General features: G+C 33.6%; 1 protein-coding gene across 2 annotated transcripts in view; it reads right to left on the bottom strand.

Annotated features, from left to right (window-relative positions):
- Positions 1 to 627: 627 nt before the first annotated feature.
- AGMO (alkylglycerol monooxygenase) overlaps positions 628 to 21,344 on the bottom strand; it is a 340,233-nt gene continuing 319,516 nt past the window's right edge. For both annotated transcript variants that reach the window (XM_039217441.1, XM_039217442.1), the window contains one exon: positions 628 to 1,949. In XM_039217441.1, the coding sequence (XP_039073372.1) occupies positions 1,875 to 1,949 (75 nt within the window). In that variant the 3' untranslated portion in view covers positions 628 to 1,874. The remainder of the gene's footprint in view (positions 1,950 to 21,344) is intronic.

Genomic DNA, 21,344 nt, shown 5'->3' on the forward strand with positions numbered 1-21,344 from the left:
TAGTACTGAGTCCTACATAGACACTATGTTTTGTCTTATATATACATACCCATGATGACGGTAAATTTATAAATTAGGCATAATAAGAGATTAACAGCAATAACAATAAAATAGAACAATTATAACAATATATTATGACAAAAGTTATGTGAATAAGGTCTCTCTCTCAAAATATCTTATTGGATTGTACTCACCCTTCTCCTTCTTGTAATAATGTAAGAAGATAAAATGCCTCCCTGATGAGATGAAGATAGGCAAATGACCTAGGCATTGTGATGTAGCATTAGGCTACTAGGGACCTTCTGATAGTACACCAGAAGGAGGATCTCTGCTTCCAGGCCCCAGTTGACTCAGGTAACTGAAACCATAGAAAGTCAAACTCTAGATAAGGGTGGGCTGTTGTAGTTAAATCCATAAGTTTAAATCAAAGAAATACTGGAAGAAGGGAAGGAAAAAATTCCAACTCTCCAATTCAACCTCTCCAGCCATTTTGAACTTTATCCTGCTAATTACTGTCAGTTCCTACCTAATGAAACACTTGGCAGATTTTTACAATCCCAATGAATAACGTACACACAACACTTAGGAAACATTGATTTAGAAATATTTATTAACATTATTGTGACTATTTAAAATACAGGTATCCCTCCCTTTTCAAAGTTTTGCATTAATGAAGCCACTTCACTTTTACAAAAGACATATATATTAGTACCCATTTTCCTTAACATATAAGAAACATGAAGAGAATTTTCCTTTCTATGAAAAGGGTGAAAAGCAAAAATAACACTCAGCGTTTGTTTTGCAATGAGCAGTTACAGAGGCTGCACGCACCTGAAGCAGCTACAGCCGCAAGGCCAAGTTCCTTCCCAGGGAACTACACTCAACATCTCAGCATCAAGCTGCTATAGATTTGAACTGTGTCTCTGAGCATCTGCGCTTTATTCTGATTTATGTTGTTCATCCCTTAGCAAGATGTATCTAAAAGTATCAGAAAAACCTATGAGAGATTTGCTGGGGAGGGTCTGGGAATGCTTAAAGTTCTTCCATATAAATTAATGGTAATTGCTTCTTCACTTTATACTGTTTTGGCTGATAAAAGATTTCATAGGAAGGCTGTACTTTCAGATGGCAAGGGAAACCCAAAACACAGAATTACAGGTTTCTGAAATTGCAGGTTTGAAAAACACCTGACTTTTTTTGGTAAAAGTGAACATTTCTTTCAGTTAGTGAAAATAAGTACTAATGGAGGTCTTTTAAAATACTTACTCAAACTTTCAAAAAACAGAGGATCCCTGACTGCAGACTCTTTAGATTGCCAAAAGAAACTGACCAAACATATTAGACATATGTATTGATCTGCTGAATAAACAAATTCTGACAAATTCTATTCATTTGCATTTCCGTGATGTCTTTTTCTGTAATGCAGCTGCTTAGGTTATGTGGTTTTCAAAGTTAAATATAGCCTTAGGCAGACAACTAATGTAACACATTTTCATGACAACAGATATTTATCTAAGCACAATTTTAGTATGCTACAAAGGAAAAGTTGTCAAAAAATGCAAATGAAAACTTTATTCTTTTAAGTTTTCTCCCTGCCTTTTCTTACACTCAGATGCTACAAGTGAACATAACATGACTATATTTGAAATCACTTGCTTTCCTCTCTAGCAATAAAGGAAAGTAATTGCAGTTGACTTTAATTTTAATAGAACATAACAGATATGGAAAGCAAGCAAAAGTAGATAAGGATTATGTGCCTTTCATTAAGGAAATGGTTCATATAATCATTATATAAGATAATTATATTTCCACAGGCAGTCGTAATATACTGTGGTTGTGGACTACTGATTACAACAAGAGAATTGAATACAAACTTATTTCCAAGGGCTGGAGGCAAGTTGTTTCATGCTTCTGAATCCCCAGAAAGCAATGCAGATGGAAAAAAAAATCTGAAGAAATAAAACACAAAGAGGAAAGACAATTAAGAGTGAATCAATACTTCTGTTCAAGTGAATTAAAAATATCTTTGTAGGGGAAAATGAACATAAACATTTTAGAGTTGGAGAAAGGAGCAGGAGTAAAATGTTTGTTTTTTTGTGGCTTTTATTTTTTATACTCCCAAATCTGGGTCATTTCTAGGGATGGGACTATGAAACTTAGATAACGAATGAAATAGAACTTTCTTTTGGCCTTGGGCACTCTGCATGAGGAATGTACTATATGAAATGATCTCATTGTTTATATAGTTTAAGAAGCATTTAGAAAAGGAGAAATATAACATTATAAAGAATCATTCCTCTCTGGGGCAATGGGATCTAACATGTTATGAACTTTACCCAACATGAATTAAATGCTCAACATCACTGCTGATTTACCTTCTCAGTCAGCTGATCTTATCAGGTATGGAAAACTGTTCTGCAAGATTCTCTTTAAAGTTGATGACATAACTAAGTCAAAATAAGCAGCCATCAGAGTTCATTGAGTCTACTTTTCTGCCTTCAAGTAACATCACACATTCCTAATAAATCACCTCAAATTAGCCAAGAAAATCTTGATTCTAATGATCCTAGCAAGAAGGATTATATAGTCATTCTCAGTAAGAATTCATGGTTGCAAAATTTTTTATTATGCATAATTGAAATGCCATAATGCCATAACACACATATCTTCTCTTCTCTTGATGTAAAATCCAAGCACTAGCCAAGGGTTTTCTACCATCGGAGTTCTCCTAAACTAACTTTTCCCTCCACTCATACCTATGCACTAAAATTAAGCTAAAAGATTACTTTTATAATCTGTATTTTAGGTATTATTACCGTAATTGTTGTTACAGTAATGCCTGAACAAATGGGTTTATGCAAGAAGTCTCTCCATATGTTCATTTTTTTTTAATTGTGCAAAGCTCTTCTCCAAACTACTAACATATGACCAGGAAGATTACTATTCCTGAAAGATCCACGGAAATATACAAAGGAACACAATTAAGTAGTAATAAGATGGAGGTATGGGAAAAACATTGGGGTGATAGATTGAGGAGAAGCCAAGGTCATTAACTGAAGCCAGCCAGCCATTCAAAAAAAAAACAAAAAAAAAAAACTTGAACTCTGGTTATTTTGCTGTGAAAACCTGGATATGACATAACAACAATAACAACAACAACGACGACAACAACAACAGCAACAGCAACATCACCTTCCTAAACAATGTCACTAGATTTCACAGGTAGGTTGTTCTGTTTCCTATGAACCTTATGGTTCTTTCTAAAGAACCATTAACCTTCACATTAGCCAGTCTGAAGTTTTCTTCAAATACATGCATTCCTTTCTGCCTATAATATGCACAAGATAAAAAATAAATATCAAAAATAAAATCTACAGTTATGTTAAAGCAGAAGTCAAGAATAATATATTAGCATTATGGAGTTGCTTCAGAAATCAAATACAATATATTTAAAGGCTGGTTTTGATTTTGTTTCTTTTGACTGTAATTCAAGAAAAATGACCTCATGGGATTTCTCATGATGGTGCCAAGCAAAATAATAGTAAGGTGAGGAGTATTTATGAAAGCCCTTGGACTGTGCAGTGACTTGAGTTAGTCTACGAAGATGGGTAATGTTGACAGAGGACTAGCTACAAAGAGAACTTTCAAATGGGACAGATATGAAACATGCATATCAGTATAAACAGTTTAATTCAGATCTCTAACATTCATTGAGCAGCTAATAGGTATGTTGTGTTGTGCAAGGTACTAGAGCCTGAAATATATTTGGCAAGAGAGCTTTTTACTGGTGTTTCAGAGTGCCTGGGTAGTTCAGTTGGTTAAGCCTCCGACTCTTGATTTCCACTCATGTCATCATCTCAAGGTTGTGAGATTGAGCCCCACATCAAGCTCTATGCTAGGTGTAGAGCCTGTTTAAAATTCTCTCTCTCCCTTTGCCTTTCTCACTTTCTTTCTCTCTCAAAAAAAAAGTTTTTACTGGTTTTGAATTTAGTTTTTCACGTCACAAGGATTCCATGGGTGAAGGCTAGGAAGAGTGAAACCTCCAAACAAACTATATGTAAAATTTGGTAGTAAGTCATGATTTTCCTCTTCCCTACTCCTCGCTCACTAGAATATCTATATTTTCATCTGCGATCCTAGAAATAGTAAAAACTTCTCATCTAACAAGAGAATGAAAAAAAATGCAATTCAGTACATGCCTTTGTTGTTAATCCACAACTTCCCAACTAAATCTTTCTGCTTTTGAAACTACGAATCAAGTCCTATTTCCTTAATGACCCATCGGTAACTAAAACACAAGGATCTTATCTTTTCCAATTATATAAAATGCTTTCAGTTTCTTAAGGAAAATGTGATATTGGACATTTTGTAGTTTTATTTAGTTTCTCTGGGGGGGTTTTGACCCCTATTTATTATCTCTTCAAAACATAGGGTACAAAACTGATGATGCATAGAAATCCAATTAGGATTCAATATTAATGTTCAGTGAGACCCTTGGTTAAACTATCCATTGTCCTAGACGCCTTATTAGATTAGGATGTTTAAATCTCATCACAAACTTTGGCAGATTGGTACCCAATTTGCTCATGAGGCAATGGGAACTTAAGATTTATGTGGTTTAACAAGAAATCACAAAACTACTAAATATCAGAGCTGGGATATATGTGCTTTGTTTACATAGTATCTCTCAGAAAATCTAACTACACATCCTAAGAAGTCAGTTCAGTGAAAATGTACATCAGTAGTGAATCCTTTCCTCTTTTTTTTTTTTTTGTAATGACCTGTACTTGCCTAATGATTTTTGAGTCAGTAACTTCTAGGTTATGGACACTTTTCACAATAAATATTTTAAGCATAAATTGGAGTTTTTATATATAATAAAAACCAGATTGACACATAATCATAAAAATTAATACAAGGAATATTCCCTTCTCAAAATATGCATGACCCTGGAATATTTACTCAATTGCATTAGAAAGTAGTTAAGTAGGAAATAATAGATTTGCTCTTATATTTTTGAATGTGTATGCATATATATTCTAAATATACATTTCACATATAATTTTAAGCTGGGAAATTATTTAATGTGGAATCAATAAAACCAGTTGATTACAGGAGACATGCCATTTTAATTTTCTCTTGTCCAAACTTTCTTTTGATTTTTGTATCAAGCTGTCCATTTTGGTTCTCCATGGTTGATTAGATTGAAGGTGTCATTTTAAATGATTGTTAATTAACATATTTCCCAATCAAGTATTTGTTCAAGGAGGACAGGAGAATTACTACTTAGGCTAGTATAAGGATATATGGCAGCCAAAGTGGGTTTTTTGCAACATACTTCTCTAATCATAGATCTGACATTTCTGGATATGTACAAACTCAATGGACACTTATTTTTATCCAAGTCCCAAGATTTTAACAGCTGGATTCAAAATATGAAACAGAGGAAGTTCACTCTTGGTGTCAAGCCCTCCTTGAGCTAACACATCATTAGTGGCCCTTGTCTTCAGGCTATTTCCTTGACTTCCCAGGGCCCTAGACTCTGATGCCTGAACTTTGGCCTGTACAGATGCTCTCCACGTTTCCTCCACCCTTTCCAAAAAAGTGCATCAATTGACAGGTGGCTAATCTGAACTACTAACCCATACTAAAACACCTGTGGGAATTGATGAGTTATTCCACTGCCCCTCCCCATTATGTTTGTATTTTAAGAGGCCTTATTAAAAATGGCTCTACTTAGGCAAACCATGAGAGACTCTTGAATGCTGACAAAAACTGAGGACTGATGGGTGGGGGGGGGGGGGGGATGGGCATGGAGGAGGNAAAATGGCTCTACTTATGAGCAAGTCAGGCATCTTTAAAGGAGACAGGATAGTATCAAAAAAGGTACTTGTGTGCAAGTGACATCTCCTCAAACTGGTATCCCTCAAATTACACAGCCAGTGAATTGTCCTTTTTTAAAAAATATATAATTTATTGTCAAATTGGCTTACATACAACAGCCAGTGCTCATCCCAAAGAGTGCATTGTTCTTACACCTATGTACATATCTCTCTCTGTTGGTTTGAATACACCTACCAAGTGTATTAATAAACGACCTGAGGGGCAAATGAAATATCATCTTAGGTAATAGATTATTTCCATTAGAACTAGTCAGCAGCACCCCACACTTTTCAAAAAAAAAAAAAAAAAGATAAACTTGCAAAAAAAAAAAAAAAAAAAAAAGAAAGTTTTAAAGTACTTGAAAAATTACCCACAAGAGAAACAAAATCTCTGAGGTAGTTGAAATTTATTTTGATTCTCAAACTTATTTTTATTGTTACAAATACTGAAATAGAATACGCTGACTGAGAGATAAGATCTCATTTAATTTTATGCTCATATACAGTGGTGATGTAATTAGGTATACTAAATCACTAAAAAGTTGCACGAGCAAGTTAGAAAATCTGTCGTTTTGTATATAATGGGCAAAGTTGCCAGATAAATTCTACCTAGACAAGAAGTAAACTTGAAATAGCATTATTGTGACGATGTGAGACTTAATCACTTTTCAAGTAATTAAAAAATATGTATTACTCTTTATTTCATTGTGTACATTGTTTTGTGTATATTTTTTTTCTTGATTTCCTAAAATTCTCCTGGAATGGATATACCTATGTCTTATGCCTAACAAATCATATCCTGCCTCTAAATGGAAGAATATATTTTTACCTAAAAATTATTTCTCTGACACTGATGAGGTTCATAAAATAATAATTCACTGAGTATTTATTCACAATTATCACAATGAAAACAGCAACACATTAAACATACAGAAGGTTTTACCAAATTATTTGGAGAAAATAAAACCAATTCTTTGTTAAATATATTTTTTTATCATACTATTTTGATTTTTTAGAGAGGACCATTGTCTGCTGTACAGATAAACAGATAAAAACTTAAACAGAGTTCAAACAGAATTGCTTAAAATTATCTCTATTTCCTATTAATGCAAGAGACAAATAAGCACAAACAAAACTAGGCCAGAAGTTGCAGCCAAATACACTGAAAGTCTTTCTGAAATGAAAACATCAGAGAGATATTAGATAATGATACATTTTTCTTTCTTAGAATTTTTTAAGGATACAGGTTGACAAATGCCAAATCCAACGAAATTGGGAATTACCAATTTAACCTACAGTACATTCTATATATGGCTAAAATACTAAAAGTCATACACAGACAAACAAAAGACTTAAGAGAAATAAGTTCCAGGCATTACAACTATTACTTGGAAGCCTTGTATTCTGTCTCTAACCTTATTCAAAACATATAAAATTACCACTATCTTTAATATGTGGTCTTATCAGATTTACTATCAAGATTTAAATCAAACATTATTTTTTACATTAGTTTTTAAATATATATTAAAATTCTTGACTGAGGGAAAAGCAATACAAAATAAATATGACATGCATGCACATGATATCAATACCTTATTTAAAAAATATATATTTCCTTCAATCATTACATATATTCTTATGTAAATTTTCAAACAAGGTAATATATTAAACATGCCATGGTTGTGTTTTTTAAAAGAAAATACACACAAAATAAACATTAAAACATAAGTTTTAAGTAACTCAGCTGAATTATTAAACCTTAAAAATCAGTGAGGGCAAAGGATTCTAATAATTTTAGTGACAAAAAAGTACTAAGTTGATTTAAATAACAAATACAGAATCTTCATTTGTAACCATTTCTTCAGCTCCTCAGAGATGATTATCTTCTGTTGTGTATCATAGTTTATTCACTATTCTGAAAGTCCAAACAGCTCAAGAAAGTATATATTCTTTTCAACAATACCCCTATGGAATATCTGTTGTTCACGTATACCACATTTGAGCTATCATGATAACATGTGAAAGCCATAAATATCAATAAGAACATTAGAGATCTCCTGGAGCTCTCCAAGATCTACCTACAATTCAGAGAATATACTTGGAAGATGGTTGTCATGAATTAGCTACTGTGCATGCAAACCCATCTGGTCAAAATTTTATAAACTGTAATTAGCATCAAGTGAAAATAGATGCTACATTTCTCAAAAACATCTGTGGATTTTTCATCTTTGAATTCAAAATCATGAATAAAGTATCTTTATAAAAGATACGGGATGTAAAAATTGTCCAATATTACAAACCCTTGTTCCAAGGGTATAAGCGTTCAGTAATAGGGATTTGAAAATAGCCTTTGATTACTTTCTACATTCTTGCTCTTCCTCATACACAGTGATACAGTTTCAACTTATATTCATTTCCTGGAAAATTTCTAAATATTTTAATGTACATACTCTAGATATCTAGGCTTTATTCTCAGGTTTTTTTTTTTTCAGGTTAGGTTTTGTTTTTTGTTTTTTGCTTTTTCCACATTGAGGTTTGTCAAAAGGACAGGTAAAATGAAATGCCAAACTTACCACAATTAAAGCATGGAGAAAAATTAAAGAGATAAGCAAAGTTGATTATATGATTTAGATTCATAAAACGTTCAGAACATGTGCCTTGTCAAAACTGAAGCCTGACTTTATATTTTTCTAATCATCAAAATTCTTAATGGAGAAGAGTAAAACTTTTCTATAACTTTTTATTTTCAAAGGCAGGATAAAAAGCAATATGGAGAGAAAGTCACAGTAAGGTTAAATTAATAAAGGACTAAATATCAATTGTGATAATGAAAGTTAAATATTGACTACTCTTTTGGGAAAATATCTTAGCAAAGGTGTACATTATAAAAAGCATCTGTTATACTCATAATCTTCCTCTTGTACTTACTATGGAGCCTCACATTCTTTACTCTTTTAGGTGTGGGAATGAAAAAAGTTCAGAGAAGTGAAAAATTCTAAGGATAGTCTATTTTAGTTTGTATAAAGTTAGGAATAAAATAAGAGTAGGAAAAATAAGTCACTCAAAGAACATTACCAATTTGACCTGAGACATTTTTGTATATTAATACCAGTGACAGGCAAATGATGGTGGGGTGCCTAGATGGCTCAGTTGCTTAAGTGTCTGACTCTTGATTTTGGCTCAGGTCATGATCTCACAGTTTATGGGTTCAAGCCCCATGTCTGGCTCCATGCTGACAGTGTAGAGCATTCTTGGGATTCTTTCTCTCCCTCTCTCTCTGCCCCTCACCTGCTCTCTCAAAAAAAAATGTTTATAAACTTTTAAAAAGCTTAAAAAATAGTCTGATTCCTTGCCTAAAAAGCTATTATTGTACTTTTTTTGAAAAAATAGAAGATAGTTTAGAGAATATAAAAATTCATTCATTTTTTTAAACTTCATATGTCTACAAATAATTTCTGGGTACAACTAAAATGGTATTTCATTTAATTTTCCTGAGTATGCCTAACATTGGCACAAAATTGTTTGCTTCATATCCAGTAGGTTTTGAAACTGAAGAGATTTTAAATACAATGTTGCTGGATTAATCATGGTCCTTAAGTGTCCTAACAGAACTCTCTATAATGAGGAAATATGACACTTAATCTAAAGTTCAAAGTACTACACCTTTCTAATTCCCTTTTATTTCTGACTACTGAAATTTAAAGCATTTACATTCTAAAATCAAAATTTTGTTTTAACAAAAATTATCAAGACAACCATTCAAGCCTAGCTCACCAAAATGTCATTTTCATGCCAAACAAGTGGTGGTTCATTTGCCAAATAATAACCAATATTTACTCTGCGAGTTACCTATTGACCTTGCCAAATAATCTCATCACAACAGCAGGTTGGTTTTCAGTGTAGTGTGCATAACAAAGGCCAGCTCCTGGCATCTCCCTGACATCAATCAGAGCCTAGGTCTTCTCACAGGGATGACAAATTTTAATACTTGATGTACAAAAATTTATATTTGGAAGACCATATGCTTACAAATGCACAATACCATTCAACACTGCTAGTCCACGACTTCCAGGGTGCTGTTAAAAGACATTCTTTGTACTTGCCTACTACCTAGGAAACAAAGGAATTCTCTTAACGAATGAGTTTATTTTTAGGAAAAAAATGCCATGTTTACAGAAATAATAGTGATGTCTGGTTTTTAAAACACACAGTATATCTTGGAAGGATGTGTTTTGAAAAGATCTCTTTGTATTGTTTTTGCTTGTGTCAAAGGGATGATTAGAGCCCCAGTAAATGGGAACCTCCCAGAGAAGGCTAAATAGAAGGCCAACAGCCCACATATGGCTTGCAGCTTGGGGGATTTCTCTCACAGTTCTGCCAGAGATGGGACTGCCCAAACGGTTTCTCGCGTAAGTCCTAAGTCATAAACTGCATCCTCCTAGGCCAGCCATGCCAGAACTGGACCCAAGGGCATACAGAGTCTTGGCTGATGGGAAACAATGACTGCTTCCTAAGGAAGCCACAGCTGCTTTCCTGAGAGACACCCCAGATGCCTGAGTTTTCCCTTACTTTCCATTTCTGACTACCTGTTCTGGCAACAGTTCCAACAAAGAGAGAGGCGGGCAGCAGGCACCCAGCTGTTTTCAATATTCCTTGGCAATGTAGGTACTGATTACATAAACACTACAAACATTCAAAGAGCATATTTTCTAGCTTTTAAGCTATAAAAAAAGGTGTGAGCCTGTATCAACACCTTATATCTCCTCTGCTCCAAATAATGATAATGCTGACCGGGATGATAAACACAATGATGATGAAGATGATGATGATGATGATAATCTGGGCTTTAATTATGAAAGCAAAGATTATTAAAGGAAACACAATATCTTGAACTGCTGGGAAAGAGCTCAAATTATACAGAGAATTGGAAAGATGTGAAATTTCCATATTTCATGGGCAAGAATATGTATTTTTTTCCTTTAGGAAACAATGAAGTCAAAATGTGTAATTGATTCACTTGATGTGTTAGTTTTCCCACAAGCCAGGAAAAAAAAAAAGCAGCTGTTGCATCATCCATTTGCATTATAGCACATTTTTATTTTCATTCACATATATTCAAAAATATTTTAAATTCTTAATATATAAGTTGAACTTTGAACAACACAATTTGGAATTGTACTCTGCCACTTAAGTGGATTTTTTTTTCCATAAACACAGTACAGCACTGTAAATGTTTTTTCTTCCTTGTGATTTGTTTAAGCACACTTTCTTTTCCATAGCTTTCTTATTGTAAGAATACAGTGTATAATACATATTACATACAACATATGTCTTAATCAATTGTTTATGTTCTCAGTAAAGCTTCTGGTCAACTGTATGCTATTAGTGGTTAAGATTTTGGGGAGTCAAAAGTTACACATAGATTTTCAACTGCATGGGCTGTTGGTGCTTCTAACCTCCACATTATTCAATGTGGTCAATTGTATGTAAAATATATAAGAAGATGTATTAATAAAATATTGCATACGGTCTTCTGTTTATATTAAGATCAGGTTTAGAAACCTAGTCAAAGTAGAAGAATTCTGGAAAAGGAATGAATTGTCCCAATTCAACACAAATTATTTTGCCTCCAGAGGTGACTTAGAATTTCAGTTTCTGCCTCTAGAAAATAAGGATAATAGCTTCCTAATTTTCTCAAGCTTATGGTAAATATTAACTAATTTTTTAAAATACAAAGTTCTATAAAGATATAGGATAGACTATTAAAGTGTGCTATTTTTCTTGCTAAAAAGATTCAATAAACTAAAGGTGACAACAGAGAGTGATAGATAAGGAGATACAAATTTTAAGTAGAGTTTTCAAGGAGATACAAATTTTAAGTAGAGTTTTCAACAATTTTGGCTCTTTCATAGGGATGGTCATGAGTTAAAAAGAAACTTAAAACTGTGGATATATAATCAGTTGGGAAAATATAATTATTTTAGAAAGTGGAGTAATAATTTAGTGGGTAAGTACAATTGTAGATTGATCATTATTTGAAATATTTCTATTATGTACCTCATCTGATAAAAACATGGAATTCAATGCTCTTAGTGAATTTTTATAATGCCAACCTTTTTAAATGTTTCAGTGTCTTCAAATAATTTTAATTTTAATTTCTTTTTATGACACAAACATATAGACTAAATATAGTTTCTAATAATCTTCCATCCCACTTCTATTACTAAAATATTGTTTAGATCCTTCATATTGAATTCAATTCCTACTCAAATCTAAATTTCTAAAATGTTTATTTATATTTGAGAGAGAGAGAATGCATGTGTGGGTGCACAAGTGGGCTCTAGGCTCTGAGATGTCAGCACAGAGTCTGATGCAGGGCTTGAACCCACAAGCCGTGACATCATGATCTGAGCCGAAGTCGGATGCTCAAACGACTGAGCCACCCAGGTACCCAAGTTTCCACTCATATCTAAAATTATGTTAAAAAATAATAGTTTTATACAATTGTTTAATAACACAGAGATATTATTCTGGGGGGTGCTGAGCAATATAATGGAAATAATATTCCATGAAAATTCTACAATAAATAGACATAATTCTTTGGTAGTAGTATTTCTTTTTTTTTTTTTTTTTAATTTTTTAATGTTTTATTTATTTCTAGGAGAGAGAGAGACAGCGTGAGCAGGGGAGGGTCAGAGAGAGAGCGAGTCACGGACTCTGAAACAGGCTCCAGGCTCTGAGCTGGCAGTCAGCACAGAGCCCGACGCGGGGCTCGATCCCACAAACTGCGAGATCATGACCTAAGCGAAAGTCGGACGCTTAACCGACTAAGCCACCCAGGCGCCCCTTAGTAGTAGTATTTCTTGAAATATTCTTTGACATATATATATGTATATATATATGTCATATATGTTATATATATATTTGACATATATATATATATTAAGCAAAGCTGACTTAAGACAATTCTAAGTGGAACTAAGCTTATGGCATGACATGTTTTTTTTGACTAAGACTGACAATATAATGTAAAGGAAGGGGCCAAATTTAAAGGACATAATGGAGGAAGAATAGTAAAATGCCAACAGAAATTACTGTTCTATATCTTTGCTTTATTGTCAAACATCCTGCTAGACAATCAAAACAGTTGAGAAGCCTTTAAAATTTTCAGTATAGATTCAACGTACTAAAATCTAGTATCTTAAAGTCACAACTGCTAAAATAATAAACTTTAAAAATAAACACCCATATTATTCTGTTTATTATTTATTTAGTGCTAGGTACAGCACACGTAAGAAAAAAATAATAAAGGCAAACACATGCACAAAAAATTGCACTGACTCAGTCCCCATTAGTTTGTATTCATTATACAAATACATATCACACTCTTGTTTCCTGTCAGGCAGTCTACCACTGACAGAACTCACTGGTAAGCAATATAGCCCCTGAATTCACACTTAGATCTACACGGTTTTTCATGAAATATCTATTAAGGATTGGTATTTTTGTATGCATCTTATTTCTATATCTTCAGTTAAAATTATCTTCACAATGTTGTGGTTAAATATAAAAAATGTTTGGGGCGCCTGGGTGGCTCAGTCGGTTAAGTGTCTGATTGTAGCTCAGGTCATGATCTTGCGGTCCATGAGTTTGAGCCCCGCATTGGGCTCTGTGATGACAGCTCAGAGCCTGGAGCCTGCTTCAGATTCTGTGTCTCCCTGTCTCTCTACCCCTCTTCTGCTTACACTCTGTCTCTCTCTCAAAAATGTTAAAATTTTTTTAAATAAAATAAATGTTTTACTAAAATGAGGTCAATCACAGAGATATGTTAAGTTTCCCACTGTTTAACTTATTTGTAAAATGAATATTTGCCATAGCTACCTTACAGGATTCTTATATGAATAAGAGATCAATCATCTTCATTCAGCAGATAGAGTGTTTCCTCTAGTACCCATAGCTAAATGTTTTGAGTTGTATGTTTAAATACAAAAGAAGTGGCTTTCAATTATAATCTATCTTGAGGAAGTTATTAGTGCTGTTATACCTCAGTATCTTTACCTGAAAAACATGGATTATCTTACAAGGTAGTTGAAATAATTAAATGAAAGAATGGACCTAAAAACTTGGGGTTGCATGTATGCAAGTACCCAAGAAACATCAATAGTTTAAGTTGATGCCATTTTGTTATTATTGTCACTACTGAAATTGGGTAAATTTCTATAGCAATGTTTTCTAAAATTTATTATGAAAACATAACAGTTCTCCATGCATTTCATTTAGCCTTTAATTTTTTCAAATATTATTTGTGTATTATAAGCCCCATAAAAATAATTTTTTAAAAGAAGGATGAGAAGAAACAAGTATAAACAGAAATTCTAATTTTTACTTTTTCATCTCAATGTAACCTCATCTATCATTTTTGAAAATCACAATCATGGGATGAAGAAGTATTTAAAATTCCTAGCCAGTGTCCTGGAAAAAAATACTGGTTGAGAAACTTGAAACCCGATTTCTTGTCCTTTCTGTCATAAAATGGCCAAATACTTTATATTCTCTGGATGTCAGCTTTGTTTTCTGTCCAATGAGAGTAGAAATAGAAACTCTCTAAGGTCTATTCTATTCCATTATCTGAAAAAACAAATTACAGAATTGGCCAACACAATGATGTAATGAAAGAAAGTTCTGAGGATAGCTCCCAGAAATAAGTAAATTTTTAATAAAAAGTATACACCAGAAATACTTCTTCATCATGCCCTAATTACTAGCAGATATATCCCTGCTATATCCTCTGTGATATCTGATATAACAGAGGGGATGACAAGGGAAAAGCCTTAAAAATATCGGTCTTCTAGAGAACAAACTGGTGGTTCCAGATAGAAGGGGCAGAATGGGTGAAGGGATTGGGAGAAGGAGGTTTCCAGTAATGGAATGAGTAAGTGATGAGGATAAAAGGCACAGAATAGAGAATATAGTGAATGATATTGTAATAGTGCTGTATGGTGACAGATGGTAGGTACACTTGTGGTGAGCACAGCATAGAGATGTTGAATTACTGTGTTGTACATCCGAAACTAATGTAACATTGTGCGTTGGCTCTATTCAAATAAAAAATAAAATAAAATAGCCATTCCTCCCCAAATTATTTTCCACACATTTGAAATATGTGTAAATACTGGCAAAGGATGGCAGAGATGAATCCCAAAAACAGCCGCTTCTAGAAATTAAAGTTCCTGATCTTTACCTTGGACATAATCTGGTCTCCTGGCACTCTGATGCATACAAGTTTTAAAGTTAAGACACATTAGGTTCATCTTTGAAAAATAACTTAGTGGACATCATCAAAAGGGTACAGAGAAATAGCAGCAGTGATTCTTACAAAACTTTGCAAAGGGATACACTAAAATAAAACAAGTCATGGACAAATTTGGTAGTTATTGGTAAATCGTGATGGGTTTTAAGAACAAAAGAAATTTTAGAGGTAAAATACTTGGCCTGTTTTCATTTACAGTTCAAGAAATACAACCACATCTCAGTAAGGCTGGGGCTGGGGGAAGAAATACAGTTTGGCCAATAATATATTGTCTAGGTCAAGTTATAAAGCAAAAACATTAAAACTGTTAGTTTTTATCAAGTCCATAATTCATTGTTGATTATTTCTCCCTTCATTGAGAGAGAAAGAAGACAGAGGGAAGATCCTGAAAAACAATTATTATATGATAAAAAGTATGGGTGAAACTTGTAATGAATATCTAATATTGAATAAGTAGAAAATTACACTTTAGCACAGTATGAGTTTTCAGAAAACATCTTTGTATCTACAAGAGCACTTATAATTATGTCAAAAGATATATTTTATGGATTCTGCAGAAATGTGTTAATCATTCTCATAAATAAGTAAGGGCAAGTGGAACCTCCCTGGTTAGCTTCTGAAGTTAGCACATGCCTCAAAAGTTGTCCAGAGTTAAAATTACCCTAGGAAATCCCTTAAATAACCCCTATAGTATAATACACATGGTTTTGTGTATACAAACCCTTAATGGTAATTCTTTCACACACTCAGGTTTGAGAACTATTTTGCCAGACTGAAGAAATTAACAACGGAAAGTCTCTAGGTAGATGTCTGATAATTTAAACCAATCTTGCCTTTTGATTAAATGCCAAAATTTAGTGAAAAAAGGAAGAAAGAAAAAGAGAGGAAAAGAAAGAAAATAAAAAGGAAAAGAAAAGAAAGAGGAAAGAAAGAAAGAAAGAAAGAAAGAAAGAAAGAAAGAAAGACAGAAAGAAAGATAGAAAGAAAGATAGAAAGAAAAGAAAAGAAAAAAGAAGGGAGAGAAAAATTATGATGATGAGCTCTAAATTGTTTCTGGTTATTTGTAAGTTTACCTCCTTAAATTAAAAAAAAATTTTTTTAATGTGTATTTTTTTGAGACAGAGAGAGAAAGAAAGAGAGAGAGAGCAAGCAAGAGCACAAGTGGAGGAGGGGCAGAGAGAGAGGGAGACACAGAATGCCAAGCAGGCTCCAGGCTCTGAGCTGTCAGCACAGAGCGTGACAAGGGGCTCAAACTCACGGATGGCAAGATCATGATCTGAGCTGATGTCGGATGCTTAACTGACTGAGCCACCCAGGTGCCCCTTACCTCCTCTAATTTTTAATGTTGAGCCTCTATTACTCTAGTGCATGTTAAATGGATGTGTTTGCTTTTGTGAGGATCAAACAAGACAGCATAGTGTATCTCAGAGTTAGCAATAAATTCCAAATTCTAAAAGCAGCTTAAATGTACACATGGCAGTGTCACTACACTTTACGTTAATATATAGGAAAATATTTAGTTTGGTTTCTCTGACATAATAATTTTGCTTGAAAACGATGTTTTAACTGCCCTCAACTTTGTGTGTCCATTACTATTTCTAACTGTATCTTTGCCAGCAATGGTCCTACAACAACCCCAAAGGCCCCAGTTTTACTAAAAACTTCCACATGCAGTATAAATTCCATCCCAAAAAATGAGATATACCAAGTACTACATCTTTCTAAGTAAACTCTATTTAGATCTTAGCACTATTTTTTTTTTAACCTAATTATGACGCTCTGTAATGACCTAGTTCACCAGAGTTTTTAGTACTGGGACTCCTTTTGTTATGAAGTAGATGTTACACAGAGAAACTTGACAAAATCCTAGGATGTGATGACTGTTGTGACCTTGAAAATTTCACCAGGATGACTACTGGCTCAATTGCTTTGTAATCAACTGAGTGTTTCTATGCTCTTATCAGAAGAAAGCACACATATTTAGAAATGTTCTTTTTCTTTCTTTTGCTTTTGTTCCCCTTCTTTCTCTCTTGCTCTACTTTTTTTCTTTGCTGTGGTGAAGTGAGTTACAAGCTCCCTCAAGACCTGAAGACTCACCACAGCTTGGGTTGTGGACTGGATTTCTCCCACATGAGTTTGGTGGCCGGGTCAGTCAGGGTGATATTAGTATATTTAATTTTCAAAACACACACAGTGGAACAGATGTGTTTTATAGGGACTGAAAAATGAAGTTCAGAAGTGAGGGGGTCTGGGTAATGTTCTGGTACAATATAGTGAGGGATCACTGTATGGAAACTATTCCTGCTGATAATCGTAACTTGTCTCTGTGAACACTAGTTTACAGTATTTGTGTACAGCACTATGGAGAATATCAAAGCTACCAAGATTTGAAACAGAGCAGCAGGAGCTCCAGAACTTTATGTAAATTAACCCCACAACGTGGAACACATTAAGTTGAGGGTTGCAGGAATTTGGACCTCAGAATGCGTAGGATGTGGGTTTAATTGAAATGCAGTATTATGACAATCAGTTTTTCTCTGGAGACAGAATTTTTTAAGGTGCATGCAAATGTATAATTGAGCATTGACATATTACATCATAGTGATACGTTTAAACAACCCCTATCTGCTTCACAATATTTATTTCACTGAAATACCACTGGATATTTAAAGATTCCTCCTTTAGAGTCCAGCCATCTGAATAAATGAACAGTACACTGAGGTGAGCCAGTCAACTCTCAGATGGGGCCAGGCCTCAAAGGCTCACACATACACAAAACACTTCTGGAAAAAATGTTTCTAGGTTTTCAACATAAATCAGGGTCAACACATAATACGATCATACTCTAGTATATTTAAAAGCTGGAAAACAGTCTAACTGGGACGGTGATGCTTCCAGCAAGCCTGCAGGCCAAACAGCAATCAGAAAGAGAATTTATGGCTTTGTGATCAAACCCCATCTCCGTTCAAGTCCATGAAGGGCTTGCCTGCTCTCCTGAGGAAATTTTAAATGGGAGTTAGAAAACTATACGTTCTCCATGATGACTTACAGGATTTCTTTTGTTCTTTTTCTTTTTTCTCTCCCTTTCCCTTTCCTTTTTAACTCTAGCCACAAATGGATATACTTGTGAATAATTCTAAATTTCAGAAGTCTTGACATTCACACCATAACAATTAAATTGGTGAAAGAATAAGCCAAATCTTCTGAGTGGAATTCTATAGGCATCACTTATAAATAGTAGCAATAGTAAGATTAAACAATAATAATAAATTTTCTTAATGGTAAAAAAAGTTATAATATAAAAAATGGTCAAATTGCATATTGAATTCAGAATATGTCAGATAAAAGCAAGTATATTATTGTTTAGGTCACTGTTTATATAAAATATGAAGTGTAAAATGAAGAATTGCCTATTACACCACAGAGTTGGAAACGTTGGGATCAACAGATCAACACATATCCACTGAGCATACATTATACTTTCAGATATGTGTAAGAACAAAGTGATAAAAAATGAGATAAGATGATAATATATATAGAAGATAGAATATAATATACAAAGGGTTGGTACTTTCTGCAGACTGACATATTATTACACAAATACATAACACTCTTTAATGAATACAATAGAATTCTAGATAAATATACCTTTTGAAACCTAAAATGTAGCTTATCTAAAAAGAAAGAGAGAGAACATTAGATGCTAGGAGAAAAGAGCAGAAAAGGTAGGGAATACAAGGCCAGAGTTAGAATTTTAAGGCTCCAATCAAGGCATTAAATGTGGCCTTCAATCTGAGAGCTGTGTGAGCTGGAAATGATAATCTTCTAAATGATGCCCAATCCATGAAAAGGTACTAGAAAAATAAACAATGGCTGAGAGAAGCCACAGGAAGATTTAATCCACCCTATGCTAGAGATGAAGGAAAATAAAAATGTTCTGTGAGAAACTGAAAAGCCAAAACTGTTCTACAAGTGAGTGTGATTCAAATATCCAAAGCAGAGAAATTAAAATAGAACTGAATAACATGAAATTGCTGAGTCCCCCAAATAAAGACATGTTGAATACCATACAGATGCTTTCATATGCCAAAGCCTCTGAGAAGCCCAGGATATAACAATCTCCAAAGGGCTCCTAGTAAAAGTTTAAATGCCTACATGCAAACATACACACACACACACACACACACACACACACACACACACACACACATTTTAAAAACTCCTGAGGGAGATTTTAACATATGCAGCAAATGGAAAATCTGTATCACAAATATAAGAAGTAACGGAGAAACTGAAAAAAAATAGTATAAAGTAAGAATTTTATTTAAAAATGTTAAAGAATTAACAAATAATAGAAATAATAAGGAACAGCAAGGGACTAAAAAATACATAAATTTAAACATAAGCCAAATAAAGACATCTTAAAACAAATAAAGGTATTGAAGTTACAACTCCAGTGAAGCTGGTGAAAATGATTATATAGAGAAGAAAATAAAACTAGGAAAGTGGAGGATAGAAATGCTGTAGAGAGAATTATAAAAACAAAATATGAAAAAGAGCTGGTGACATGAAAATCTAACCTAATTGGAATTAAGGAAGAAGAAACAAAAAGGATGGCGGAGAGGTGACACTAGAGGTAGTAACGGAGGAAAATATTTCAAGAGAGGATGGAAAAGGGAAGCCATTGTGTCCCTCAACTGAGAAACCACAATGAAGCCCAAGGAAAGTAAAAAGAAACAAAGAAACAAACTATACATATTTTAGTGAAACTGCAAAAGACTAATGATAAGGACAAAAATCTTAATGGAAGCCAGAAACAAAGATGTATTAGGTTAAGAGGAAATATATAAATATATCAGACTTTTGGCCAAACAGTAAAGAAATATCTCCAAATCTCAACAAACCTCTAAATATCAGCAGTCAACCAATACCCTATGCCAGCTAAGCTGTCACTTTATATTGAAGGTAAAGTGAAATCATTTTCAGATAAAGCAAAATATTTACTAATCATAAACCATTGTTAGAAAATCACAGAAAAATCTACACCTTATACTTCAGAAAAAAAATCAAATTAAAGCAAGGAGGAAATATGGGAGGCGATCTTAAAAAGGGGAAAATAAAGACCAACAAGGCAAAGCATACTTTGGGGAATGCAAGTGAATACTGACTTATTACAATAAGTTGAAAAATATTCATCAATAACAAATAAGAGGTTAAAAACCAGTTAGAATTAAATGCTGGTAAATAACAATGCTGAAGAAGGGTAAGATTCAAAGCATTACTAAATCAACAATTAATATAAGACTAAGTACTAAAAGAACTGAAACATATAATGCCCAACATAGTAAAACAAATGTTTGTAAAACACACACCTACACACACGTCACAGTCAATGTCGTATACAGTATGGGGCAAGAACAGAGGATAAAAGAAGCATAGCGAATATGTGACAAATTGAAACTGATGATATAAACTGTTAAAAATGTCAAAAATCACAAAATACATAAATGGATTTTACTTGCTAATAAAAGATTCTCAGACTGGATTAAGAGGTTTTTTTTAAATTTTTAAACATTATTTATTATTGAGAAACAGAGAGAGACAGAGCATGATGAGCAGGGGAGGGGCAGAGAGAAGGGGAGACACAGAATCTGAAGCCGGCTCCAGGCTCTCAGCTGTCAACACAGAGCCAGACAGGGGGCTTGAACCCACAAACTGTGAGATGATGACCTGAGCTAAAGTGGATGCTTTAACAACTGAGCCACCCAGGTGCCCCCTGATTTAGAATTTTAACCCACTTATTATGTTTATCATGTGTGCATATATATTCACACTTGTTGATACAGAGAGATTCAAAGAAAAAAGTAGCATGCTATATGTGAAGTCAATTAAGTAGAAGACGAAGAGTAGTGATATCTGGTATAGTAAACTTTAAATTCACCATAAACATGTATCAGTGCTAATTCTGGATGTGCCAAACAAATTAATCTTAAAACACAAAAAATAAAAATGATGGAATTAATAAAAGAAGTACAGAAGCCCATAAATATAGCTAGAGATTTTAATATCTCTCTTTTAAAAATATACAGATAATTAAGTAAAATTTTAGTAACAAAATTAAGCATGGCTAATAATATATAAACAAATAAAAA

This window comes from Hyaena hyaena, unplaced genomic scaffold (genome assembly GCF_003009895.1).
Source record: "Hyaena hyaena isolate Hyena2069 unplaced genomic scaffold, ASM300989v1 scaffold_690, whole genome shotgun sequence".
Classification (NCBI taxonomy): Eukaryota; Metazoa; Chordata; class Mammalia; order Carnivora; family Hyaenidae; genus Hyaena; species Hyaena hyaena.